Below are 25,935 nucleotides of genomic sequence, written 5' to 3' on the forward strand. Positions count from 1 at the left end.
CGCACGCACGCACGCACACACACACACACACACACGCACGCGCGCGCGCGCACACGCACTCCCTCTCTCTACGAGTCCACGCATGCCATTTGGGCGATGCACAGAAATTAGGAGCTCTTAGGTACGTTTTTATAAAACGGTAGAAGGGCGCCGCCATTTTTGATATCGGACTGGGGGAGGCACCTGGCGGTAGAACTGGAAAGAATCGGGGGAATAAACCACCCGTACGCCGTCCCCGCGATATACGTCGACAGTTGGAAAAAGTATACAGTCGCTGCTGCTGATTTTTGCCGTCTCTGAAAGGTTAACTTGGGTTTGCACTTGCTGTTACAAGCTCTACTTCAGTGCGAAAGAAAATACGAGCAGGTAGGGGCAATATTCGCGGCCTTTCGAGTTGCACTGCGGACGCAGTGTATCACTAGAAGTATAAGGACACCGCCACAAGCACTGCAGCCGGGGAAATACGAGTGGGGCGAACTCGAAAGCAATTTCATTGTTTCTTTTTACTGGGTGAGAAACCGCGCCACAAAACCGGCGATTGTCGGACCACAATTGCTGCGACTTAAGGCCTGGCGGTGACCGTATGCGTTATCGTGCTTACACTCAGCTGATATCGCGACAACGCTAGAATTCTCCGCAAGCTCTGCGGAACACAAGTATTCTAATCTAACATGGTGAGCCCTTCTCGTTCTGAAAAACAGAAACATCGATAACACCGACCGTTAGCGCGAAGTTGAAATGTACTTACGCATATGTAAACCGATTGGCAACACCATATCTCCATCTTTTCCCACCACTAATTCGTGCAGCAGATTGCGGCTTGTCTTTCTATTTTTACTATACTGCTCCGGAAAGCAATAGAGTCCTTGTTCGTTCCGTTCCCACTCATTGCAACTGAACACCTGGGGCACCCATCGATCCGGGCTTTGCTTCCCCTCTGGAGGAATGTATTACCGCTGCCATTTGCATACATCCGCGCTTTCCTTGGGAACCGAAACACTTGGCGCATACCTCTGCCGTGCCAGTTTAGATACACTTCTTGCGGGGAAGACTTGTTTTTCGACGAGCTGCGCACCGACTTTCAGAAACACGTGGACTGCAGATAACGGTCGGAAACAGAGAAAAGCGCGACTGGCAGTTCATTTAAATTCGCTCTTCATAGAATATTTCACATTTCGTGCGCGCCCAAGCTCTAACTCGATTTCGTAGCGCCCTTCTGGGTGTGTTAACCTCTTACAGCAAAAGCTGTCGAGCGCCCATTCCTGGGTTTCGCGTCGTCGTTGTCGTCTTCGTTGTAGTAGTAGTAGTAGTAGTAGTAGTAGTAGTAGTAGTAGTAGTAGTAGTAGTAGTAGTAGTAGTAGTAGTAGTTATAGTAGCAGTAGTATGTCGGCGTTACCAGTGGGTTCGTTGATATAGGAACCACTCAGAGGGTCGTTGCCGTGGAAGGATGATGGTATGGCGTCAGCGGAGGAATCAATGACCGGTGGGAACCATCAGGAGGCTGGTTACCGTGGAAGGATGACGGTATGACGTCAGCGGAGGAATGAATGACCAGTGGTTAGTTACCACCGGAACCATCGGGAGGGTGGTTGCCATGGAAGGATGAGGGTATGACGTCAGCGGAGGAATGAATGGCCGGTGGGAACCATCAGGGGCTGGTTACCGTGGAAGGATGAGGGTATGACGTCAGCGGAGAAATGAATGACCGGTGGTTAGTTACCACCCGAACCATCGGGAGGGTGGTTGCCATGGAAGGATGAGGGTATGACGTCAGCGGAGGAATGAGTGACCGGTGGTTGGTTAGCACCGGAACCATCGGGATGGTGGTTGCCGTGGAAGGATGAGGGTATGACGTCAGCGTACGAAGGCATAGGCGAGGGTGGTTATTGAGGAAGTAGGAGGGAGAGTACAGGGAGAGCGGAGGAATGTAGCACGGTTCATCTGCGGCAGCCGCTAGCTGCGCGCCTACAGCGGCGAAAAACGAGTATATGTGGAAAACTAAAAAGAGCGCTCTAGAACAACATAAAAAATTAGGGGGGCACTTTGACCATCTAAAGTGCGCGAGGCGAAAGCCTTTCCCACGCCGATTTGACTGCCTCTGTTGCTGATTGCATGCTGTTTGCGAATGAAAGACTACGCTTCCGTTGCCGGTTCTTATCATTGTACAGATGCATTTGGCTGAATCATTCTGCCGGTGTATTTTCGCTGAATTCCAACATGTGTGGCTCGAAGTTGTCAGGCGCCAAGCGCATGAGCGGTAGGAACCACCGATGATGTCATCAGTTGGATTGACAGCTATGGTGTGACAGAATTTTGGCCGACGGTATGCGCCATTCAAGGCTTTCGCCTAAAAGTGGTTATCGTATCTTATGCCGCAACATATTGTAACACCTTGACAGCTGTCACGAAATCTCGTGTTACAGAGCGGCAAGCGTCTTGACTATTTTTTTTCATCTCATCAGCATGCACGATTTTTACGGGTGCTGCCGTTGTCGAGAAAATAACCGCCGATTAAAAATAAACCGCGCCTCTGAAGACTGGAGCAATACGTTCGTCACGTGTTAGCAGACTATTGCTCAGTAACACTGTGTACAGTAACACCGCGCGTGCGCTTTGTAATCATCGCATGCAAGTCGCGCACTATATTGTAAATTTTTGTGACATTTCCCTAGCGCAGAAGTAAGTTCGAAGACAGGTTAGGGCTCTGACCGCGCTCGTGCGCTTTGTGATCATCGCATACGAAAATTTTCGACGAAACTTTTCAACGTCTGCATGCGTCTTTAGCTTTCGTTCTTGGTAATGAATGCGAGTAAGCCTCACATTTCCTCAGTTTCCCTGCTTGTCGTCCTCCTAGTGGCCTGGAGTAATTAGATCTTCACTCCAACACACAGTATCGACCCCATTCAAATTAATTTTTGTTCTGTCAGAAAAGTTGCAAATGAAAAATTATTTACAGAGTGGGACCCAGTTGTCCCGGACTGAATTAGGGGGATAGTTCGCTGGCATGACGACCATCTCAGGGAGTTCGCCTGACAGTAATTTTAACATGGTAATTAAAGGGCTTAGTGTGACCTGTTCTTTCATGGGGATTAAGATTAGCTTGTTTCTGTTCTGTAGTGCAAGCTATTTGGGCAACTTTGCATCGCATGCACCTTTTCTTCACTTTTGTGGAGCGAATGCATCAGTCGGCAGGTGACAGCTAACATTCTGCGGTACATATGTTAAAGGAACTAAGAGGTGCCGACCATTTACATGCTACTAACACTGTTACTATAATCACAGCACGTCGAAGTGAACGCAGATTTCTGTGTTAGCGAGTAGAGCTTTCCACATCTTCAGTAGACCAACTAAGTGGGACAATGGAATAGTTCAGCGGCCGCTGTACCGCCTCTGAGCGGAAATGTCGGTGGCAATGGCAGAGACGTAAGACACTGATTCTCCGTTTGGACAGTGGATTTGATGGTAACTCTAGAAAATCCATCGTAACCACGAGAAAAAAAAAAAAAAAACCTTGTTACAAAGTATGTATTCCGCGACAACGTTCTAACACGCTGTACCTCTGGTTCTTTGTTATAGCACTTTTATGTTTTAATCGCCGTCGCGCGTTGGTCATACGCGACAGCACCGACTTTCAGTACCAGTCCCTGTACATTCGTGGGTTCATCCCGAAGCTGGATATGCCGCCGTGGTGCGGCACCAAGACGACTGAATTTAACTACCAGAACGAGTTCAGTTCTTATGGAAAGAGACGAAGAGGTCGAGAAACCTTCCAGCTCAGATGGTCCTCGGATGGTCCCTATGCGTAAAAACCGGAAGGGATGCTTTCTTAGTATGCTAGGAGTAGAACTATGAACATCTTCAGGGTATTCTGCTTTCAAGCCTTCAAGTACTTTGCGCTCATGCAATAGAGTAACTTTTTCCGAATAGCGCGGCGTAACTCTTGCCCTTGGCGAAGCGCCAAAGGTCTGTCTTCTATTTTTCCAAACACACGCCCACTCCATGTGGTCTAACCGCTGATGTTTAGTGTCTTTCTTTTCATAACCGCAAGTAGCTGCACGTGCCTAACGCCTTGTGTTGCCATTAGACGACCGCCACTCGGGAAACGCCGTCGGCTCCGTTTCCTGTAACATACTCTTTCGCGCAGGAAACGACAGCCTACAAGTCTGCAGACTCCGCAGGCACTCATCAGCGGAGTCTATGCGTCTGCGCGACCGAGCTGACGCAGTCCCATATCCCCCTGTGGCGCGAAATCGGACCTCGTGCGAGCGAGCGGCGCTCAAATACGCACGGGACGGAGTGAAGGTCAGTCCTCCGTCGTAGTCTAGACGCGGGGCGATACAACGGCGCTTTTCGCTCGCGAGCGTATCGTGCCGAGGACACTTAGCCGCGCGTCCGTTAACGGAGTCCTCTTTCTTGTATGTATTATGTACTACACACCTGCACGCGCGTTTTCTCTCTCTTTTTCGTCGTCCCATTCTGGTCGCGCCCTTGTCCCGCCCTCGAAAGTGAAAGAAGTCCGAGCACCGGTGGCCACCTGACCTCGCCGCAACGTTCCATCCGTTACGAGAAGGGCACGCCTTCCGCTCGCCGCAAGACGGGTTCCGCCGACGAAGCCGTCGCAGCAACGACGCGCACGTGCGTCTGGCGGCGGCCGCTGTCGTTTCGGAAAAGAGCAACGAATACAAAAACGCAACAGCTGATGATTCCGCGCCAGAACCGGTAGTACGGCGCATGCGCGAGAGAAGCCAGGCGCGCGCCGCGCGATAGCCGTGCAGCAGGCCCGCCTTCGGCGCCGAGCCAGCCGAGCGTGTACTACGCGGCCCTTGTTGATGCCGCCCTGCGCGCCGCCGGCTGCTGCCGTCGCCGCGCCTGAGTTGTTCTTGCGCGTTTTGTTTCGTCTGCAGCGGTACTTGTGCTGTTCTTACCCGCCGCATTTCGACACGAAAGGAGTGAGAACGCACGAGATCGCGTGAGAGCGTGCGCGCGAGTGTGTGTGTGTTCAACACGACCTGTTCGAAAACAACGAAGACGATCTGGAACGCGGTTTCTGCGAAGGAGTTGTCGCTGCGTGAGGTGTCGCTGGCCAGGTTGGAAGCGTGTGTGGTGAACGATGGAGTCGGCGGAAGACGCGGCGGCGAGCAGCGACAGCGATGAAGCGCGACCACCACTGTCCCCGGAGTCCAGGGATGCGGACAGCGTGTCCGTTCACTCTTCGGAGCACGGCGATGGACCCTCGAGAGACGCTTCCACAAGCAGGGCGTCCGCTTTCGTGGACAGCATCAAAGCCAAGGTTTGGACTCGAGTCGCGCACCGTTTTTGCTTCATTGTTTGTGAGATCGATACCTACAACTACCTGCATCCACGCAAGCAGTTGAAACCTTCTTAATTCCAACTAGGATGCGATTTTGTGAGATGTTTAGGTAGGCTTTGCAGGAACCGCCTAGACAGATTCTCTTGGTCTTGTTCTCTTGAGAGTTCGCAGCAGCGCATATGGAACCATCTGGGTCCTTTAGCCGTGACGAGCGCGATCGTGCATCAGCTGTCGCGCGAGGCTGTCGTCATGCTCGAGTTTCCAAAGCTTCAGTTTTCCCGCCACTCGGCCCTCGCTTCAGTTGCGCAATACGTGAAAGGAGAAGGGAGCTTTGTTTAACTCCGTACGGCCTAACAAAGCCAGAAAAAGAAGAGGGGAGACGTTTAATGCGAGAAAGAATTAACGGCTCCCAGCTACCGAACTGCTGCTACTGCTTTTGTTTACTCACGACACGCTTCCGATTGAGAAGCAGCTGTCTGCAGCCAGTTGGCCTACTTTCATTCTCGCGCAAATGCGTTGCCTGCTTTGTCACTTTCTAATTTTATGGCTCATCTGGAGCGCAAGCATTGGAGATACAGCAAGCAACCGGAAACTGTTGATGTTAATTGCTAATTCTATAAAAAACTGTTCTTGTATAGTGAGCTGTTATTTTACCGAGATCCGCTGTTTTGTGGAGATCCGCTGATATTGCACGGGGTTCCTGATATTGCACGGGAGATCTGGTATTGTACGGAAAACTGGTTTTGTTTTTTACTGGTGCGAGCAAATGAAAAGGAAGCACTGAGTCCGCACATTGTAGTCAAAAATGTTTTTCATTTCTGAATCTAACCTGAACGGAGTATAAGTGGTCAGGCATCTAGAGGAAATCTGCTTGGTCATAAAAATGCTTCTCCACGGAGCCTCTTTTCTTCGGTGCCCATTCGTCATTATTTCGACAAAACTGCGTTTGAATTTAACAAAAATACGAGACCCACCTGAACGCGCTGATATCTAGAAAATAGGTTTTGACGAAAGAGAAAGAGGAAAAAGTGTGTATAACAGCGCGGCCGCCTGTTTTCGCGATCACGCCTATTAGCTCTCTCCCTTTGATATGTCGTCCAGTGCGCTAAAACGCGGTCGCCTAGTGTCGCCGTACATAGAGGCGGTACATTTATTTCGCCTCTTTCAATTTTGACAGGCCAGGAGAACAACATAATCAAAGAAGAGCACCGAACATTGAGGAGCTGTGGCGTGCAGTGTGACGTTCGCGCGTCATGTTATTCTCCGGCGTATTGCCTTCGTGCATTCGGTGTGACAGGATCGCGTCTGCCGCTAAATGACCTCTCGCAACGACCGGTCAAGCCCGAGGGACGCATCAGAAACATGTTTGCCGCTGGCAGCTGCCCTCCGACGCGGCGCCGCTAAATGTGAACGCGTAAATAATGAAACTGTGCCGGCAGGCTGGGCGAAACGTGATGGTGCCTTTGTTTCTTGTCTTCTTTTCGGCATTGATAACGCCGGAAAAGGTTATTAGTGTACATGATACGTATCTAGCGGTGGCATTTCGCTTCAGGCTCTTACGATAGTCCTGGACGTCAGAAGCTTGTCCGTATCGTCCCCTTTAAAATGTCGGCCTGCCTGAGTTTAAATTGAAGACCCAAGAACAGAAACAGCATTGAAACGGGCTTGTATGCATGAATCTAAGGGGGGAGGGGGGGGGGGGGGGTAGCATGAGAAACGGGTCCGAAAAAAACACGCCCGCACACTAGAGTTGACTTCTAAACTAACACTGAAGGATGGCTGACGTCACAAAACGTTGAGCTCGCGTTATTTCGGCGATACCGCAACCGTGCATTTCTCGGTCCTTCAAAAAATTGTTCTCTTTAGCACGTCCTATTCAACACTTCCTACCTACTCCTTGATAGTCGGTATTTTATCTCGCTATTTCGCACATTCTATAAAGACGCACGCACAGAGACGGGGAGGTCGTTTTCAATCTGAACTTCTAGCATAAATTCCCCGCTTTACGTAGTCGAAGTGCCCTTTAGAAGTGGAACCTAGCTGTCGTTGAACTTCGGAGATAACTGAGAGGTTAAAACGTGTTCAGTATTTTTCCATTTTTTTGTGAGGTTTATTTATTTAAAGCGCTTAATTGTGCCCTTTACTTCAAGCCTGCGCGTGTTTTTCGCGGTGCTTCGGGAAGGATGCTTCGAGAAGTTCCCCGTCTACCCGGCAAAGTAGCTATGGCGAGCTGCAGACCGACCGGGAGAGATTAGTCTCCCGTTATTCGGGCTCACGGAATCCTTAGAAGGCAAGGAGCGCTGGCCTGGCAACTTTTGAAAGGCTCCGAACATAACCAAACAAAAACTTTGCTTCTTCAGTCGCGGCGCCGTGATTGGAGTAAGCGAAAACACAACAAAAGAAGAAAGCGAAAGAAGAGGGTAGGTAGTATATCTTTGCTTAGTAACATGCGTATGAGGACAGGTGTTGGTAAGGCGTAGATTCCTTTTTACTTGCTTTCTGTTGTCGTGGAACACAATAGGCGGTGCACTGCGCGCAAAGGATGCTGAGATGTAGATGCGCATTCGCGCAGCTACACGCGGCATGGAAACGATCACCTTATTACCATGCAACCAGCGATTTTCTTCCAGCAGCGAGTGAGTGTTATGTTCTTTTCAAATAAGCAACTTTTCTTTAGGCGATTGATCCTCACATTAGCTGTTTTCAAGTTTGATGCAATACGTAACAGTGAGCTTGGCCGTTCACTGCGAGAGGAAAGTTTCATATTGCTTTGCGTGCCACGTATGAATGCTGGCCTTTTCGGTGTACGATATGCTCGCGCCTTATGCCCGCTGTAAAATTCGTCACGTCAGGGCCGAGCTCGCACAGGTGTTCCGAAGACTGAGTCATTCCCTTTTATTCTCCTTCGTCGACTCTTTCAAAGGACTAATGCTACGACGGTGGTTATCATTAAAAATTTGCGTTCTGCGTTCTTATGAGGAGCTAAAATGCAAAAACAAAAGAACGAAAGGTCTACTTATCGGGTCAGTACTCGGACGTGCTCGGCTGAGGCAACACTTCTAATACAAAACTGCCGCTTCTCTTTTCTTGTTACAAATACAATGAAACTTGGAAGCGTTCACGCTTTGCAAGGAGCGGGACCTGTTGTTCTGTTTGTTCGTATTGCAGTTTTACAAAATGAGTGAACGAATAAAAAGAAATGGCTGCGCATGGTGTAACTGCGATATCTGTCTGTTTTCAATGAAAAGCAGCGTAATTTTTCATGGCTGGAGTTTTAATGTGGCAGCATTAAAAGCTTCATAAGGAAGAAAAAAAAAAGTGTCGGTGGTCATAAAATTCCCCCTTTGGCTGTATAGAAGGGACGTCACTACCGCTAAAGGCATAACCAGCTTTCTAGGCTATCGCATTGCTAGCACATAATGTTTTACTGGAGTTTTTTCGGCAAAGGAACGAAACTTCCGAACCACTGCACACGACAGCGTTCATGAGGAGCAGGGATTTGTACCAACAGTTGTCTCGAATATGAGACCCATTTATCTTAACGGCACATTATTCGCGACTACCCCGTAAACGGCGCAAAGGCTTCACGAAAGCCCTATTAAAGGCACTGGGGTCGTACTTTGTATGCCTTATTTTTCACGTTAATTATTTTGCCTCTTTACTACTGGTCGCCTCAAATTCGGTGCCGGGCTGGGTATCAGCCTTGAGGTTACGGGCGGCATCCGCCCATGGTAACGGTAGAACGAACTGGTCGGTAAGTGGAGCGTTACAAAATATTGTTTTACTTTCTGTCCCTGGTTTACTTCAGACCATTCAAGGCAGTCAAATTCTCAGAACCGTGCGCGGTTTATTGCAAAGGTGAATAGCAATATCAAGAGATGAGTTTCCTGCGATGTGTTCGAAACCGTTACTTCGGTGTTTTGCGTCGTCAGTGTCTTCAATATTTTCTATTTTGTGAAAGAACAGGTAAACAACTATGTGGGGTGTATATTCAGCGGGCAGTTCTCGATGCCAGTTCTCAATGCCATCTTACCAACTTTTTGCGTCGGCCCAGTACGCTCCGTGCATGCTGGTTTGACGGCGCCCTTTGACGCCGCACGACAGACACTGAGCGCTAAGAACGCTTCCTGTGGATGTGGCTCGCCTCATCTGCAAGAGACGTGTCGTTTATATATTCGCGCTCGTGGAAAGAAGGTGACTTTCCTGTAAAGCCTGGCTATAAACAAACCTTCATACCTCGATATCGTCTCGAGCCGCAAAACCTGCGGGCCATTTGTCACGGCTCTACACAGTAAAGAGTTTTCGATTGTTTCATGTCCGCGATAGCGAGGACGATTGGTATATCAAATCCGGAGACAATCTTCTGGTGTTCGGGGGCTGGAGGATGCTCTAAGAGGCGTCGTCAGCCGTGTATCAAGGGAGGAAGGATGGAGTGAAAGAATGGAGGGAAAAAAGAGGCGGTGGAGTTGAGGGCTCCGGGATAAATTTTGACCACCTGGGGATTCTTTATCGTGCACCGATATCGCACAGCACTCGAGCGTCTTGCATTCCGTCTGCATCGAAACGCGTAGTCTGTGGCTCTACTGGAACAACATTCCTGATGTGCCGTAACTTTCTGTTGCCTTAACATCGAAGAGGAGGGATTGCTTGTATTCTCGGAAGGAGCTAAGTAACTCGGCTCAGGCGACGATGGCAGTCTGCGCTGACGACGGCTGAACCTGTTTTCCGTGCTAATTCTGACTTTACTGGCAGCTTAGAAGGCGCGAAGTTCTCGGACCACTGACAGGTTCCTCGGAACAGGATAATCCTCTGTGCTGAAACTTGCTGTTGCGCGTTCTCAGGGCCGGCTAATTACAGCGGCACGTAATTAGCCGGTTGCGAGGGCCTCGATGACTGCGTGCAGATCTTGCTTCAAACACGACCCTCTGGTGCCTTTGCTAAAAGGAATAATTTTAGTGTCTCGAAAAAGCACTGGAGCGTCAGGAAGCAGAAAGAGAGAATGCCTTGGAGTGCCAGCGTCCGCTCGTACCTAACATTTACGTTTCTAAACAACCGATAATGACTTTTTAACAACTAAGAACCGAGCCTCGAAACAGGCTTCATGATGTCACTCGAATATTCACATGCAGCTACCCGCTGGTCCGCCTTCGTTGTCTGGCAAGAAGTGAGGCGGACAGACTCGATCGTATTTATGTATTCTGCCTTAGCGTCTCTCATTTTCAACCCTTGCGTTTGCGATGTACCGTATTTACTCGCATAAAAAACGTACTTGTATAATAAACGAAACCCATAGGTTAGTTAATATTTAAAAGCATGAACATGCTAGCAGCCGTGGCAGGTGCAAGGCGGTAGACTGCGACGTCATGACAGCAGATCGATGCCATTGGTTAGAGGGCTTCCTTTGAGGGGCATATTGTGCTACAATATCTTTAGTTGCATCCCAGTATGATCTCTGAATCGAGAAGCCATATTGGGCGTCCCAAGCTTATGCCTCTTACCACCTGAAGGAAGCGGCTGCGCGGCTTTACTATAATGTACTATAACCTAGGCTACTACCTAGGTTGGAGAGGGTACGAAAACGGCCGTGTACAGTGAACGGGTGCATGCCCAGTCGCAAAATATAACAGGTATGGTCCCAAAATAGAACGTCCCAAAATACAACAAAAATGTTTGTCGTCTTGTCTTTACAACAAGTTTTCGTGTAGTACTGCGAAGTTGTCTGTTCTTGCGGCAGCGCTGGCTCTGTCGTTACTACGGGAGACTGCTCAGTACTACAGAAAGCCCTGTTGTTACTCCAAGATTTTCGGTTGTCAATCCAAACTTGCCTTGCTAATCCAATAGGCCAATCCCATGTCGTCCGGCTAATCCATTCGGCTAATCCAAGTTCGCCTGGGTTAGCCTATTACATAACATCCAGTTGGGCTTTTCCTAATTAACGGAGCTGCCGTAGAAGCCCCCGTATCCTTCGTGGCGTTTATCGACTCGATCCTGCTTCTACGTTATCCTGGTCCTACTTTATCCTAGATAAACGCAATGCATAGCAGCGCTAGCTGTATGACGGACTTTGGCCCGTTTCATGACGTCCAGCGTCTGCCCAGGTGTGCAGTTCCACTTGCGCACGAAATAGTCGCAGGCGCGAAACAAGGGTATATTGGCGTTTAGACAGTTGCGCATCTGTGCACCTGAGTGCAGAGAGAGATAAAAATAATAAGACATGGTAGCGTCACTTTCCATGTGTTAAAACAAAAAAAAAATCCAGAATGTTGACGACTAGCTTCAGTGAGGGTGGAAATTTTACCCGGCGTAATAAAAGCACTTCCCAAATTATCATCCCATCTCCCCATTTTTTTTTTTTTTTTACAAAAATTTTGCCGCATTATGTGAGTAAATACGGAATGTCAAAACGCCCGGTTTGAACATGCTGAAGTTTCCGTTTAACAACGCCTCTTGCGAAAAATATCGTGTCCAGGATTTGGAAGAAGCAACTTAAAAGCGCAGGAAAAGAAAAAAAAAACACCGCCATCGACAGTGATAAATGAACAAGGAAGAAAACGTGCACTTTGGGAACCGGAAATGAGCGCCGTTTGTCAACAAAAGCAGGGCCCTCGCATACTCGACAGAGCGCACTTGCAGGCGTGATAAACTTGCGGCGCGAACTTTGAACACATCTGTTGGTAGGTGCTGAGCTCGTGTAAGAGTATGACCGAGCATGAAATCAACTTGGGCGATGTCGCCTGAAGCGCAGGACTCACGTGTGATTGAGCTCTGCGTATTTATATCGAGCGCAACGTTGTGTCATGTTTGTACGCTTTCCCCGGTGCACGACCTACGGTGTGGTACTGGTCGTTAACCACGCCTCCGTAGCCAGCATCGAGACTGGCACCATCTGTAGCCAAAGTTTGCGAAAGGGCAAGCCACCTTGATACTCCATGCAGGACGCCAGGAAACAGCGTTAGCGGTCGTAATTTTGAATGGCGTATTTAGAAACGCTCATTAGCTGCCGTCGGCGCAAATGGGCGAATTGCATCACATCGAGGGGAGCGGAAGTGCAGAGCCATCGTTACCTTTCGACGCGTGCAGCAGATGTTATCCACCGGACACACAAGGCGTTCATAGCGTTTTGGTCCATTACATTGTGTCCCATTGCGGGGTTGCGAGTTGTTGTAAGCGCTACTGCTGTCAGTAGCGCTCGGCAGTTTTAGCCATGATCACCACGGTACGGCAAGGAGAGGAATGAAATTGCTTATTCGTTGTGGTTCGCACTAGCAGACTTGAGAATGGGCGCGGAGAAACCGTCGTGTGTCGGCGACGTTCGCATATAGTGGCATGTTCTTTAAGCGTTTAGGCCTTAGATGCTGGGGACACTACGTCAGCTGTGAGTGACGCCATATTGACATTAAGGTTCCACGATTCTAGAGCCGCCATTCGGTCTGGGGACATCCTAGTGATGACATTTTGAGGGAGGCGCTCCGGTTGCGGGTACGTGAAGTGTGGACGCAGAGTTTCGAATGTTCTACTGGAAACAAAAAATTGACGACTAGCAACACTATTGCGCTGCGCCACATAACCGAAAACTGCTCTGTTTACAACGTCTGCGCGCGCTGTGAATCCAGAAGTGGATGCTGGCGGTCTCTGAGCGGGGTCGCGGGCATCGAGGTAATGAAAGGCACCCCTGTTAACATGATGCTTGCGGTCATAGCTCAAATCACGGGCACCCTTACAGAGGCAGAAAGGGTGATCCGCGCGTAAAAGAACAGTTCAGATGTCCCGCCTGCTGTAACATGCATTCTGGAGCTATATACTTAGGGTTGTTCGTTTTCGGGTAAAACCCGATTTTATCCGATTTTTGCACCCCGAACGTGTTCCTAAAATATCGGGTAAAACCCGATTTTTCCCGATTTCTGAAACAATTGTGCTCACGGAATTGCTGTGCCTCCAGTTGGCGCGCAGGCGAGAGGCGGCCAAGGCGGCCGACAGACAGGCAAGACAGCGCCAAAATCTCCACAAAATGGGACTGCACTTTGGAACGGAACGTCTCAGACAAAGAAGAAAACCATTTGACATTGTGGAAACTGGGAGCCGTACTCGATCCGTTCCAGAAGCGGTTGCTGAGACAGTCGTTTGATGACTACCGACCTCTCTTTATTTCCGTGATGGACGATGTAGGCTCGCTTCGCGAGGAATTTAACCAGTACTTGCTGGATGCAAGCGCCACAAATGAAGGTGTTGAAGTGATGGACTATTGGAACGACGCAACTGTGCGTTACCCAAGGCTAGCAAATGCAGCGTTGTCATTGTTGTGCCCAGCTAATGGCAGCTGTGACGTCGAGCGAACGTTCTCTCAGCTAAGGTACCTGCAGAGACCAGGTCTCGGATGGAAACCGAGATGTTGCGCATGCAGATGATAATGTATGCTAATAAGAACGTGTAGAACGTCGATGATTAGCCCTCATGGATAAAATGTTTCGTTTCTCAAAACTGACCGTTCCCTCCCACTGCGAGTAATAATTACCAAAGAAACGCCAAATTTTGCTATACTTTCTTGAAAGCAGCCCAAAATAGTCCTAATTGTTACCCACCAGTTAGAGCAAATCGAATAAATTATTACTTTGCAAATTTAACCCGATAAAACCCGAATTTCGGAGTTTTTCCACGAAAGACCCGATTTCTCCCCTATTATCAAGCCGAAAAATAACACCCGATTTTTACCCCCAGAATTTGAAAAAATATAAAACCCGAAAACGAATAACCCTATATATACTACATTGCGTGGAGCTTGGAGCTATGCTACAACGCCATGCGATCCTAGATACTCTCCTGGGAGTATAGAACCAACGAGCCCAACTAGCAGTTCTAGCCATAGGGAAACGGTACTCTTCTGCACTCGACATCCTTATGAAACGTACTGTATATGGCTGGTGCTTTAGTCAGCTCGAAATTTCGATCCGACCAAGGAAGCTTGTTAGGCCAGGTTTCGTGAAAACGTCGCTTTATCGGGGCTCACAGTACTAATATACATGTGCAGTATAATCTGTACACACCCGGACATGTGTAATGTGCTCGTGCGCAGGTTTGTGCAGGTGCATGCGTGTGTGCGCATACATCATGATGCATGGATCCTGCATGCACCATCCTGTTTCGAAGCGGCATGTCACACGCATTGCTCATTAGTCCCTTTCTGTCAAGAACGTCGATGCGCATCTTGAGCAGTAGTAATACCAAGTATCACGTGTAGGAAAATGAGGATGAAACAGCGTGGGCATGTTGATGCACATCAACGTGGCTACCGTCACGGCTACGTGCAGATGATATGGAGAGCAAGAATGGGAGAGTGGAAAGGAGGAGAAGTAAAGAGATAAGCCACGCATTGCCGGTCGCGTCTGTCGAGGACCGGACGCTACTGCGGGGGAGCGGCATGCATAACTACGCACCTGGTAGAGCACCGCTTTATTTCGTGATTCGGTTGACGACTCATCGGGCATAGGTGTAGTTTCTGCTCTGACGAGTCTGTTTTGACGGCTCTGTTTGGGGCCGCGCGATCCACTTACAGGGCTTTGACACATAATGAGCGGACAATGGAAACAATCGCGATTCACCGCCGCGCGGATAATAGGCCTGTCTCTATGGGGCGCCCGGTGCGGCCGACAGATGAGCCTGTACGTTGGTGGGCGTGTCGCTGTGGGACGCGAGGTCCCATAACTCTGGGCTTGACGTATGGCCTACTCTTTCACAGCCGAGCGGAATAGAGCAACGCCGTTGTATGGAGCGCACTATAGGGGTGCAGAGACGGTCGCGGTACGCGTCGGTCTACGATAGATGAGTGCTGGCTCGAGTTCCAGGCGATAGGATCACAGAGCGCCGCTGATAGAATGCACTCCTCTTTTCTCCGCCAAATGAGAGATCGCATCAGTGACATCGCTTGTTGTCGTTCGGTGTTTTCTTTTCTTGTCTGTTGGTTTAGACGTGAGTTATGCGCAGGCTAGCGGTGTAGAAGCAAGAAACGGAATGCTAGCAATGTCGCACCATGGAAATGATCAGAATAAGAAAGAATGTGTGAGGCAATCTTTCAGCTGTAGCGAAGCGGGCATATTGGCCTTTTGCCGGCCCAGCGTCAACTGAGTATCGTTCAGCGCTTCAATAAAGTTCATCACTTGAGGTTAGCTGTCTGATTGGACGCCAGAGACTGAACAGGCGGAGGGGTATAGTGCATAGGTAGCACAAGGCTCGATCGATACGTATAAGGTCATGGCCTGAGGGCTCTGAGAAGAAATGAGAAAGATAACAAGGTATCAGATACTATTAGAGCACACGACAAATGGCTACGGCTTCGCCGCTTTCCTCTGGCCGCCTTATCAAAACAACATTCCGCGTTGTACTCTGCGCGGCAACAAAGCATCCGCCTCCGCTAGCTGTTGTCCTGTCCTGCTCTGTTTCATGTGTAGCCTGCGATCATATCCGGGGCCCAGGCGTACGTCCTTGCGTGGAAGCTTGCTTTCGCCGCCGCCGGCCTTCTCTTGTCGTGCAGCGCAGATGTGCCTGTATGGGCACGTGGGTGGCAGAGGTAGGGGGAGGGATAACCGCAGTGGAGGGACGCGCAGCTAATTGGGCCGCAGGTGTTCCTGACGCGGGTACGCGGCAGCCCCATTCCAGAGGTTTAATGCTTCCGCTGGGAGGAAGCGCCTCAAAGTGCCGCATGCTGCTCCTTCTATGGGCGCTTGAAAGGGGTATAGTATCCGCTGTTCTAGCTTTTAGACGAGACCGCCGCCCTTTCGAGGAAGTGGCAAATCCTGTGCTCCTGAGAGTGCGTTCATATTGTTTTGCTTTGTAACTTTGCCTTCCACCTTGCCACTCAAGAAAGGCCGTTCTTCGTATGGTTAATTTTCTCTTCGGAAACTTGTAACACCAGTTTCCATTTGTTGCGGCTATTAAGGAAACGTTGAGATATGTCCGATGGGCTTACCGGCGCCCACAGCTGAGCTACCTTACTAGAAGCTGTTTTGGTGTTTTTGACTTCTGGTAATAACGATGATAATAAAATATTCATTTCCATCTATACAAAATGCAGGAGGCGAGATTAAAAGCGAATGGCACTTGACTAGGTTCTCACCCCCTTCACTGCAGGCAGTCACTCCTGATGACCCGCCTGCTGCTGAGCTGTGAATACGCATTTAAACTGCACGATCAATGAACGCGGGACGGCGGCAGAGGTGGCACATTAGTTTTTAGGGGCTATCTTCGGAATATGCGAGTCTCAGCGGTGGGGTGCGAGGCGGTGCCGGCGTTCGGCTTGGTATAGTCCTTCCAGCGCCGGTTCTTCATGGCACTCATCCTGCCGGTATTCACGGAAGGGGCGGAGGGCCGCGTGCTATCTCAGTTTGCCGATTTCTTTGGAAATTTTACAATCGCACCTAGTACGACGAAGTGTGACAGAAGCAGTCGAAGCGGATATTAAGGTTTCTTGCTATACAATGAGGCCTGACAGGGGCAACAGTAGATGGGCGGGAAAATTGCAGACGCACATCTTACTTTAATGTTTCGCCGATTTTCTCAATTTTACGGGTCTCTGGAGTCCGTATACTGGATGTCCACTTCGGTAAGCGCCGAGTGTAAGGAGCCGCAAGTGAGAAGGCAACGGCTGCGACGATAGCTGATCTCTATTTCTTCTTGCGAGCGTGGCTTATCGGGCTTGTTGGTGATTCATGAAAGCTAGGAACACAGCTCAGCGCAACTCTTGCACAAGGACGAAGAAAAGACGGGACACCGCCGCGGTGTGGTGTCTCATCTTCTCTCAAAGACGGTACACCACTCAAGGTTGCGCTGTATTGCTTTCCTCTTATGTCACCTCGGCTGAAATTTAAGCGCAGAAGTGAATCTTACGAAACATGTGCTGTAGCTACCTCACTTAAATCGTGCAAAGGCAGAAACAGGCGGCTGTCTTTGATTTAACGTCGATGGGAGTTTCTCCGGAGCTAATGCGATCTGAGTTAGCGGCAAGGATGTTTTCAACTTTTTTTTAAACCTTTTTTGAGCGCATTGGAGGCACAAAAAGGAGAGAAAAACGAATGAGTTGTCTTTCAGTCGCTCTTTTGTTGCATATTCTTGACCATACATGAATTTTATTTATTTTACCCTCAGGGCTTTCGCAATACATGGATGGCGGGGAGGCGGTTGGTTGAGGGCGGGGATCAGTTATTGTCAAACGTAAAAAATACGTAAGATCCACACGAAGACGCAATACATAGTAGCATTTAAAGTAAATGTTTTGTGAATATAGAAAACAATGTGAATTCCTCATAAAGGCACGAAATACCTGTGGAAAATGATTAGTCGAACGCGAACGGCATAACTAAACTTCTTCTGACACGTGTAGGATCAGTGATACCGGAGGCTGACTGTGGGAGATGATTTCAGTTGCGACGTGCTTCACACAAGAACGAACTCGAGCAAATGACTGTCCTTCAGTGGGGTACAGTACTGTGAGACATTCACCGGTCTCCCTGTTTCTTTCTTCGCGTTTTCCCTCTCGTTCCCTAAGCATATGCATGCGTGTCCAACGGTGGTTCGGAAGGCGCGCCGAGAGCGCTTGACAAGTGAGAGGCGGCGCTTACCCTTTTACTGCCTCTCATCTCGCAACGGGAATTGAGACAGGGGGAATAAGCTACGGCTCTGGAGACACGACAGAGCAATGGCGAGTCCTCAAGGGAAACCGCCGAGCGCAGACGCGAACCCTCGTTTCTTGAGCGACGGCCGACTCGCAGGTGTGCGTCGGAGAAAGCACCTGCCGACGGCGGAGCGTGAATCTAGGCAATCACTGCGGCCGTAGCCTCGAGTCACGCGACCGCCTTCTCATCCCTCGTCGAGCGCGCTGTCTTCTTTCGTGATGTGCGCAGCTATTTAATTTCTTTGTTTTTAGCTCGCAAGATACCCCGGTACCCTGCGGCGGCGTACGGTTTTGTAGACTGGTGTATGGAAGGAAATACCAAGTTCCCTGGAAATAGGTCACCTGAATAAAATGGGCAATCTAGTCTCATACGTGCTTAGCCACGTATGCATTGTCTGCTATAGTGTCGGTAGGTTAGACGTGTTTTCAGTCAATAAGTGCCCGCTTGGAAATTACATGGATACTGCCCTGTTGAGGAGTGAGCTTCTACTTGCATTGTTATTGTTACAAACGGGCCGGCGGCTGGCGGACGCCTGCCAACGGGTCGGCGGCGGAGCCCGCTAGAACGAAACGAGACGGGTGGCTGGAGCAAAAAGAACGAGGTTTATTTCGTGGCTTTGGTTTTGATAGCCAGTCAAAGAAAACGAGAAGGAAAGGAAAGCTGTGCTTGGCCGTGACGCTGTGTGATAAGATGCGCGGGGCGGAAGAGGGCACACGTGGTACTGACGAAAGTTAGCTGTTCGCAGCAGTTATGCTGGTGAGGCGGGCTTCCACTGGTCCTCGTGTACCATCGAGGCTTCCTTCTTCGTCAGTTACTTTTTACAGGATAGCTGCCTTAGCTATAGTTCCCCCGGTTCCGCGTAGATGTCAGCGTCGGTGTACCCTCTCTGTTTTTAGGGAGGAGGAGGAGGAGGAGAGGAAAGATGAGTGAGGGTGGGGGGGGGGGGGGGGCGAAGGGTAGCCCAATGGCTATCGGCCGCCTCGGCTAGGGGAGGAGGTCGGTTCGAAACCCACCGCTGGACGAGGATGGGTGCGAGCGTCTTCCGGCCCGGTGTCAGAAATAGAACCTTCAAAACAGTGTTTTGAACACAGCTAACTTGCGTCACAGCTAACGCTCAAACATTCGCGGTACACACTCGTAACTGTCCTTTATTTGTTTTTTGTTCAAAGCTACTTTAGCAAACTGGAGCTTTCCGTTATTACTGCGCCGAGGTGGATGTCAAAGCTAATTGCTCTAACGGTTGAAATCTACGAGACTGTGATGAATAGTTTCCATTATATTAGCTTTGATTTATTTATCATTTTGCCCTCTTCGTGCGGCCAAGTGTTGGCCGGTCTGTTTTATTACCATAAACATGATAGTCATGGTGTTAACATTTCAAAATCGCAGTGTTCGTGCTGTGTTCCCCTAGTGGAGACCATCGTTGCGTCTTTCGACAGCTGCACCTTTCAATCCACGAGTTGTAGCGACGCCGCTAGCGCTCCGCTGTTTCGCAGGGATATTCATTTTGTACGACTATTCACACCATTAGCGAATAATTATAGAAATATTCCACTCGTATTGAACTCGGCTCGTTCACTATTCGATTAGTATTCGACTCTGTTTTTGACTACACTATTAACTGGCCACACAAATTAACTACATGTACAACCTACACGAATACGAATGTAGTCAACAGAATCGAATACGAATACCGTAGCTAGACTATTCGTATTAGTTTCGGTTTCGAGAAGGCTGATTGCACAGCTCTACCTCAGAGACAAAGCAGTGCAAATGAAAGGAACTCGTGCATTGTTGTCAACGGAATCATCAGCTTAAGGTGCCTGCGTCATCACTCTTACTGCTGTTACTAGAAAACGACGATGTGCAATTGTTCGCGTCGCAAGGTTTTCAGCCAGCAGTGAAACGGCCTTCCGCTGCTGTTGGCAAACTCTCGCGGCGCGTGAAACGCGGGACGCGCGCGTTTTTCTTCGTCAGAGACCCTGCGCACCTGCTTTGGGCGGTGGCGTGCGGTTCGAATATGGCGCACGCAGTCCGCGGCGTCGGCGCAGCGGCAGCGACGCAGTCGAATGAGAAGCGCGGCAGCTGCTGCGCGTGCGACACGCGTTCGATGAAAAGAAATGACCCTCGTCGTCCCGGAACCGCATCGTCGTGTGCGCGCCTGTTTTTGTCTGCACGTGCGAGAAAAATGGAAGAAATGAAGGCTGGTAGTTCCCATAGCTGGCTCGTTGGGCGCCAGGCAGTAACGAGGTATTTTTCTGCTGCTTTATGGTTATGCATGAACGAAAATCGCTGCGAGGACGACGTTGTTCGAAGAAACGCGCAACTGCACCCGACGATGTATACGTTATGCTAGTTTTTTCGCACATCGTCGGCCTACGTGATCAGCACCCGACTGCTGATCGAGCCAACAAGCGCATCAGCGCTAGTGTGCACTTGACTTACATCGCACCTACTGTAGCAGAACGGCAGATTGGGCGAGTTGGTGTTCCATGATGACAAGTACATACAAACAGCGGTAAACAACAGGACGAGAAAGAGGAGAAGACAAACACGGCGCTGAACTTACAACTAAATTTATTGGAAAAATTTTCAGGGCACACGTGCGCACAGTCATACATCAAAGTAGAGATAAAATCAACAAGCCACGATGATCGCACATGTTCTACCTGCTTCCAAGCTACCCTTTATGCAGCAATGTCATTTCCTTCGTTGACAAAATGGTAGGGGCCAAGTATGGCGTGAGGGTGGTTTTTTCTGCTCCTAATAAGCTGGGTAAGTTAGGAGCAGCAGTTCAGAGAAAGCAGGAAGGTGCCAAACATAAGTCTGTCTGGAAAGTGAACCATGTGAACAAGTTCGTTAATTGCAAGATGGGGGTTGTATACCAAATTCCGTTATCATGTGGTCGCACTTACATAGGCCAGACAGGCCGATGCATTAATGTTAGGCTTATGGAGCATGCCAGTTCTTTGCAGAAAAAAGACACGGACCTGGCAAGCCATTGCAGTGATTGCAAATGCATGCCGTTCTTTGACGATACAGAATTGTTATTTTTTCATACTGACAAAACTACAAGAGAAGTCGCCGAAGCATTCCACATCACTAGAAAATCGAAAGGTTGCGTTAGTAAAACTTTAGCTTTGTCAACGAAGGAAATTACATTGCTGCATAAAGGGTAGCTTGGAGGCGGGTACAACACGTGCGATCATCGTGGCTTGTTGATTTTATATCTACTTTGATGTATGACTGTGCGCACGTGCGCCCATTTTTGTATGTATATATTGAAAATTTTTCCTTCTAATAAATTAAGCTGTAAGTTCAGCGCCGTGTTTGTCTACCCCTCTTTCTGGTCCTGTTGTTTAGCGCTGTTTGTATGTACTTGTCACCATCGCACCTACATCTAAACGAGAAGACAATGACAGTAACGAATAAACAATCGACTTCGATTATAGCGAATGCCTGCTAACGCTTTTCTTAAACATCACATGCTTAGTTACAGTTTCGGCTGCGGGCCAGATAGAGTTGAAATGACGCTTTAGTGTAATTAATTTTTCTGCGAAGAAATTTCATTCCATGAGATCTGTGATATGACATTCTACTTATTCAATTACACGCTCTTAGTTTATCATCTTGAACTGATCGGTAGAAGATTTGGCGAAAATCAGCGTCAGCGTCCTGGCAGAAAGCTTGTTTTCGGCCTTGCCCTGATTCAGTGCCGCTCTGTACTTCTGTGAACACTTGCCTGGTTATCAGGGTTCAACCGCGGTAACGCTCTAACCACATGCACATATTGGTGCAGTTTAGCGCAAAAAATTGCGAGGACACTTTGGCAACTAAAGTGTTGAGAGGCGAAAGCCGAGGACACTATGCTGTGGCGACTTCCGGTGGATGTAACATCACACCGTTCCCGTGGCTATATCGACGCCGAAATTATACATCTTTCGGGGATCTTTAGTGTTAATTACGCTTAATTACACATTTTTCCATCTAATTTGTCGCAAATCAGACGTTTTCCCGACCATTCTGTGACAATGTTCACTCTGCCGTGACGACTTCCGGTGGATGTGACGTCACACTGTTCCCGTGGCTATATCGACGTCCGCGCTCCTTCGACGCAATTTCGACATTTTTGCATATAATGAAATAACTAATTAATCTGTTGTCATTAAACTTGGCATTAGGTTCAAGAAGGACGACACGCTAACATTATTAGCGGCGCTTCAACAAAACAGTAATACTCATAATGTCCGAAATCCAGAACGTTGGAATATCACTGGCTGTCGCATAAACTATGGCAAGCAGATGCTTCGTCACAGGCTTCCTGTTTTACTCAATCAGCACTCACGCAATAGTCGGAAAGATTTTACAGTTGTTTCCGTGCAACAATTTCGTCAGATGTGTTTATGAATAGCTTGTCTATGTCCTCATTTAGTGCTTTGTACATGATGTACTTTGATTTATTTTGGGCTTTAACTCCAATTGCATTCAAGTTTGATTTATTGATGTAAAAATTCAGTCAGTTGATTTATCCTGCTCTGCCAAATGCCGTCAGTAAGGGGGCAGTCGCCCCGTCAAGCTGCTCTCCGAAGCAGCTTTTTCGCGGCTGCTCCTTTCCTTGTAAAAGAGGAAAAATAAACTATTATTATATTATTATTATTATTTTTGCTTTCTATATCTGAAACAACCATTCGTTTTCTCCTATCTGTTTTAGTTCCCGAGTAAACACGAGTTAAACGCTGCCAAAGGTGTGACACCCTCTGCTAACGCACGACAGTATGAGCCATTAAAGGCTTTACCCTTAATGCGTTTGGAGCTGATTCTGTGCACTCGTGACGCTACGTGCCTCCTCTGTAACGTCACCTCGCCTCCGGTGTGCGCAGTACTTCAGCAAGAGCCTGCGGCTGGGCTCCGGCGGCGGCGACGCGTCGTCGGCGGCCGCGGGCAAGAAGCAGAAAGTGCAGCTCTGGGACAGCGTGGTCAACGTGGTGCTCGTCGAAGGGCGCCACCTTCTGGCCATGGACGACAACGGCCTGAGCGACCCCTACGTGCGCTTTCGACTCGGCACCGAGAAGTACAAGAGCAAGGTTCGGCCTCGGCGCTATTACCTCCTTCTTATATCCTCTCCTTCTTCCTTCGGCATACTTTCGAGCCGCTGGCGTTTGCCTGTAAGCAAATATTTGCTATTTTTTTCTTGCTCTGACGCCATTTGAAGTCCAGTTCGTTCTCGTATGCGTATTTGAAAAGCGCAGGGAAGAACTTGGTGCGCGTACAGTTAACAGCCAGAGGCTTGCACGTGACGTCACGAGAGCCATGATGGGGCACCAGCCATGACTTCGACAGTGTAGGTCGGAGGAGTCGGGACCCTTGAAAAAATTCCTTTACACATCGCATAGACTACCACAGGCTTTTGTCAGTAAAGTCTATAGACTGTCTATAGACAAATCTTGTAGACTAGTCCAATGACAATGTAGATTTATGGTATAGAATTTGAGTAGACTTTTTTTATGGACAGTCTGTAGGCTAGGAATACACAAAAGAAAATATGCATAGGAAGGATAATTGAGTCGATAATAACAAGTCAATATAGAAAGACTTTAAACCATTTTTATAAGGATCTGATGAGCGGATGAGAGAAAACACGCAGATTTCCGCCATGCTCCTTGCCTACAATGTGGCAGTTGCTGTGTCGTTGGTGGAAGCCACCAATATGCGTACTCACTAGTTCAAATTTCTTGCAGGTCCAGCGCAACAAAGTAAGGATGAACACAAAAGAAGGAGTAGACGTGACAGATGTTGACTTCCAAGCGATTTTAAAGTGAACGCGAACGCCATTACGTACTTCTTACTCCGCAATCAGCTCTTTCCTTCCTTGTTTTTTTGCTCCTGTAACAAAAAACCTCTCCCGTTTACTCGTTTCTTTTGCCTTCAGAATTAGTTCGTTTCGCTGCTGGTCCTCGACGAAATCGTGAACAACCAACTATTCTGAACTTCATTGCTTTTTAATAGTTTTGATTACTTAAAACTTTCTTCCCCGCCGCGGTGGCTCAGTGGTTACGGCGCTCGGCTGCTGGCCCGAAAGATGCGGGTTCGATCCCGGCCGCGGCGGCCGAATTTCGACGGAGGCGAAATTGTAGAGGCCCGTGTACTGTGCGATGTCAGTGCACGTTAAAGAACGCCAGGTGGTCGAAATTTCCGGAGCCCTCCACTACGGCGTCCCTCATAGCCTGAGTCGCTTTTGGACGTAAAACCCCCATAGACCTTTATAATTGTTCGACGGATTTAGAACACTGGAGTTCTGTAGATTGTGGCGTCACCTATTCGAATCAAGCCAACTATTTTTTTCAACATAAACTAAACCAAAACTTTCTGCAGAATTCTAATTCATATGTGCCGCACAGCTCAATTTAAAACTGGATAACGAAAGAAACAAGGAAACCCAGACCAGCACAGCTTTATGTTAGTTTGTACGACAAGTAACTTCGCCTTCGCTAGTACCCCTGAAAGGCATCGGCGTAGGGTCGCTCGATGTGCTTCCTGAGCGGCTTCCAACTACAGTGAGTGCGGCGTCATTCAATTCGCTATCGGCGCTGTGCGTAGCGAAGACAAAGAACCCTCGAAGCTGTCCAGGTGATAAAGGAGGCGTGACATGGTAAGGGCGGCTACCGAACGGGTCGGCACCGAGAAGAAAAGAAAGGAAGGGCTCGTTAATAGAACCAGCGGCAGATGCGACACAGGTGGTTGCTTCCAAACGAGGAGAGTTTGCACGGAACTGCGCTCTCTCGGGAGTACCTGCAGCGTTGATGAGTTGGCCGAGAGGCCTACCAGTGAGAAATGCAGAGAACGCGTTGTTTTCGCAGATAATTGTGCACCGAGCAAGAGAAATGTCTATATATATATATAATATGATATGGTGGAAGCTATATGAGAACCCTCTTAAGCTTCCTATGGCATTAAGGCTGCCAGAACCGAGGCCCTCGTTAGGCAATTAAGCACACAAGGGAAGGGGATTGAGGGGCTCGTTATAAATACGAGAGAAGCCAACAGCCACAGAAACCAAGGAACACAGAGAATTTTATTTTATTTTATTTTTGGGTGTTGATCAGTAGAGAATATTACTGAATATTTAATCACTTAAACATAATTGATTAGAAAAACAGAAGACAAAACAACCACATGCTGCCGGTGGGAGCCGAACCCACGACCTCCGAATTACGCGTCCGGTGCTCTACCAACTGAGCTACGGCGGCGGCGGCGGTCAGATCTTCTGCTTTCGGGGGTATTTATATTTACAAGTTGGCCGCCGCGGTGGCTCAGTGGTTTAGGTGCTCGGCTGCTGGCCCAAAAGACGCGGGTTCGATCCCGGCCGCGGCGGCTGGAATTTCTTTGAAGGAGAAATTCTAGAGGCCCGTGTACTGTGCGATGTCAGTGCACGTTAAAGAACCCCAGGTGGTCGATATTCCCGGAGCCCTTCACTACGGCTTCTCTCATAGCCTGAGTCGCTTTGAGACGTTAAACCCCATAAACCAAACCATTTACAAGTGGCCTAACCTTGAGAGTGTTCATCAGCGCCACCCTCAGTGTAACGACGATATAGGCTATGGTGTGCGAGAACATTCATTGCTATCTCTTTCTATTTCGAAGGCCAGGAACAGCGAGAAAACCAGCTTCTTACAAAAGGACAAGTTGGTGTTCAGTTACATAGAAAGGCAACCAGCGAAAACAGACGCAAGACAAGAACAAAGAAGGCGCACACCACAACGCTGGACTTATAACTGATTTATTGCGATGAAGAATTGCTCATTTTAAAAGAATTTCCTGCCTGCGCACACACCCTACAGACAATACACTTCGCGCACCACATGGTGAAATGGCTACTATGGTGATAAAAACTTGCACTCCTTTTCTGTGATAATCACGGACGGCTCACTGACGCATTTCTGCTTATTCTTTCTGATCATGATT

At 48.8% G+C, this 25,935-nt stretch overlaps 1 protein-coding gene across 3 annotated transcripts in view; it reads left to right on the forward strand.

Annotated features, from left to right (window-relative positions):
* The window catches only part of LOC149342685 (multiple C2 and transmembrane domain-containing protein-like), a 214,882-nt gene that overhangs the window by 166,215 nt on the left and 22,732 nt on the right, over positions 1–25,935 (forward strand). For all 3 annotated transcript variants that reach the window (XM_089545157.1, XM_089545158.1, XM_089545159.1), the window contains exon 7: positions 22,854–23,057. In XM_089545157.1, coding sequence (XP_089401283.1) covers positions 22,854–23,057 — 204 coding nt within the window. The remainder of the gene's footprint in view (positions 1–22,853; positions 23,058–25,935) is intronic.

This window comes from Amblyomma mixtum, chromosome 5 (genome assembly GCF_055824585.1).
Source record: "Amblyomma mixtum isolate Tamu chromosome 5, ASM5582458v1, whole genome shotgun sequence".
NCBI lineage: Eukaryota > Metazoa > Arthropoda > Arachnida > Ixodida > Ixodidae > Amblyomma > Amblyomma mixtum.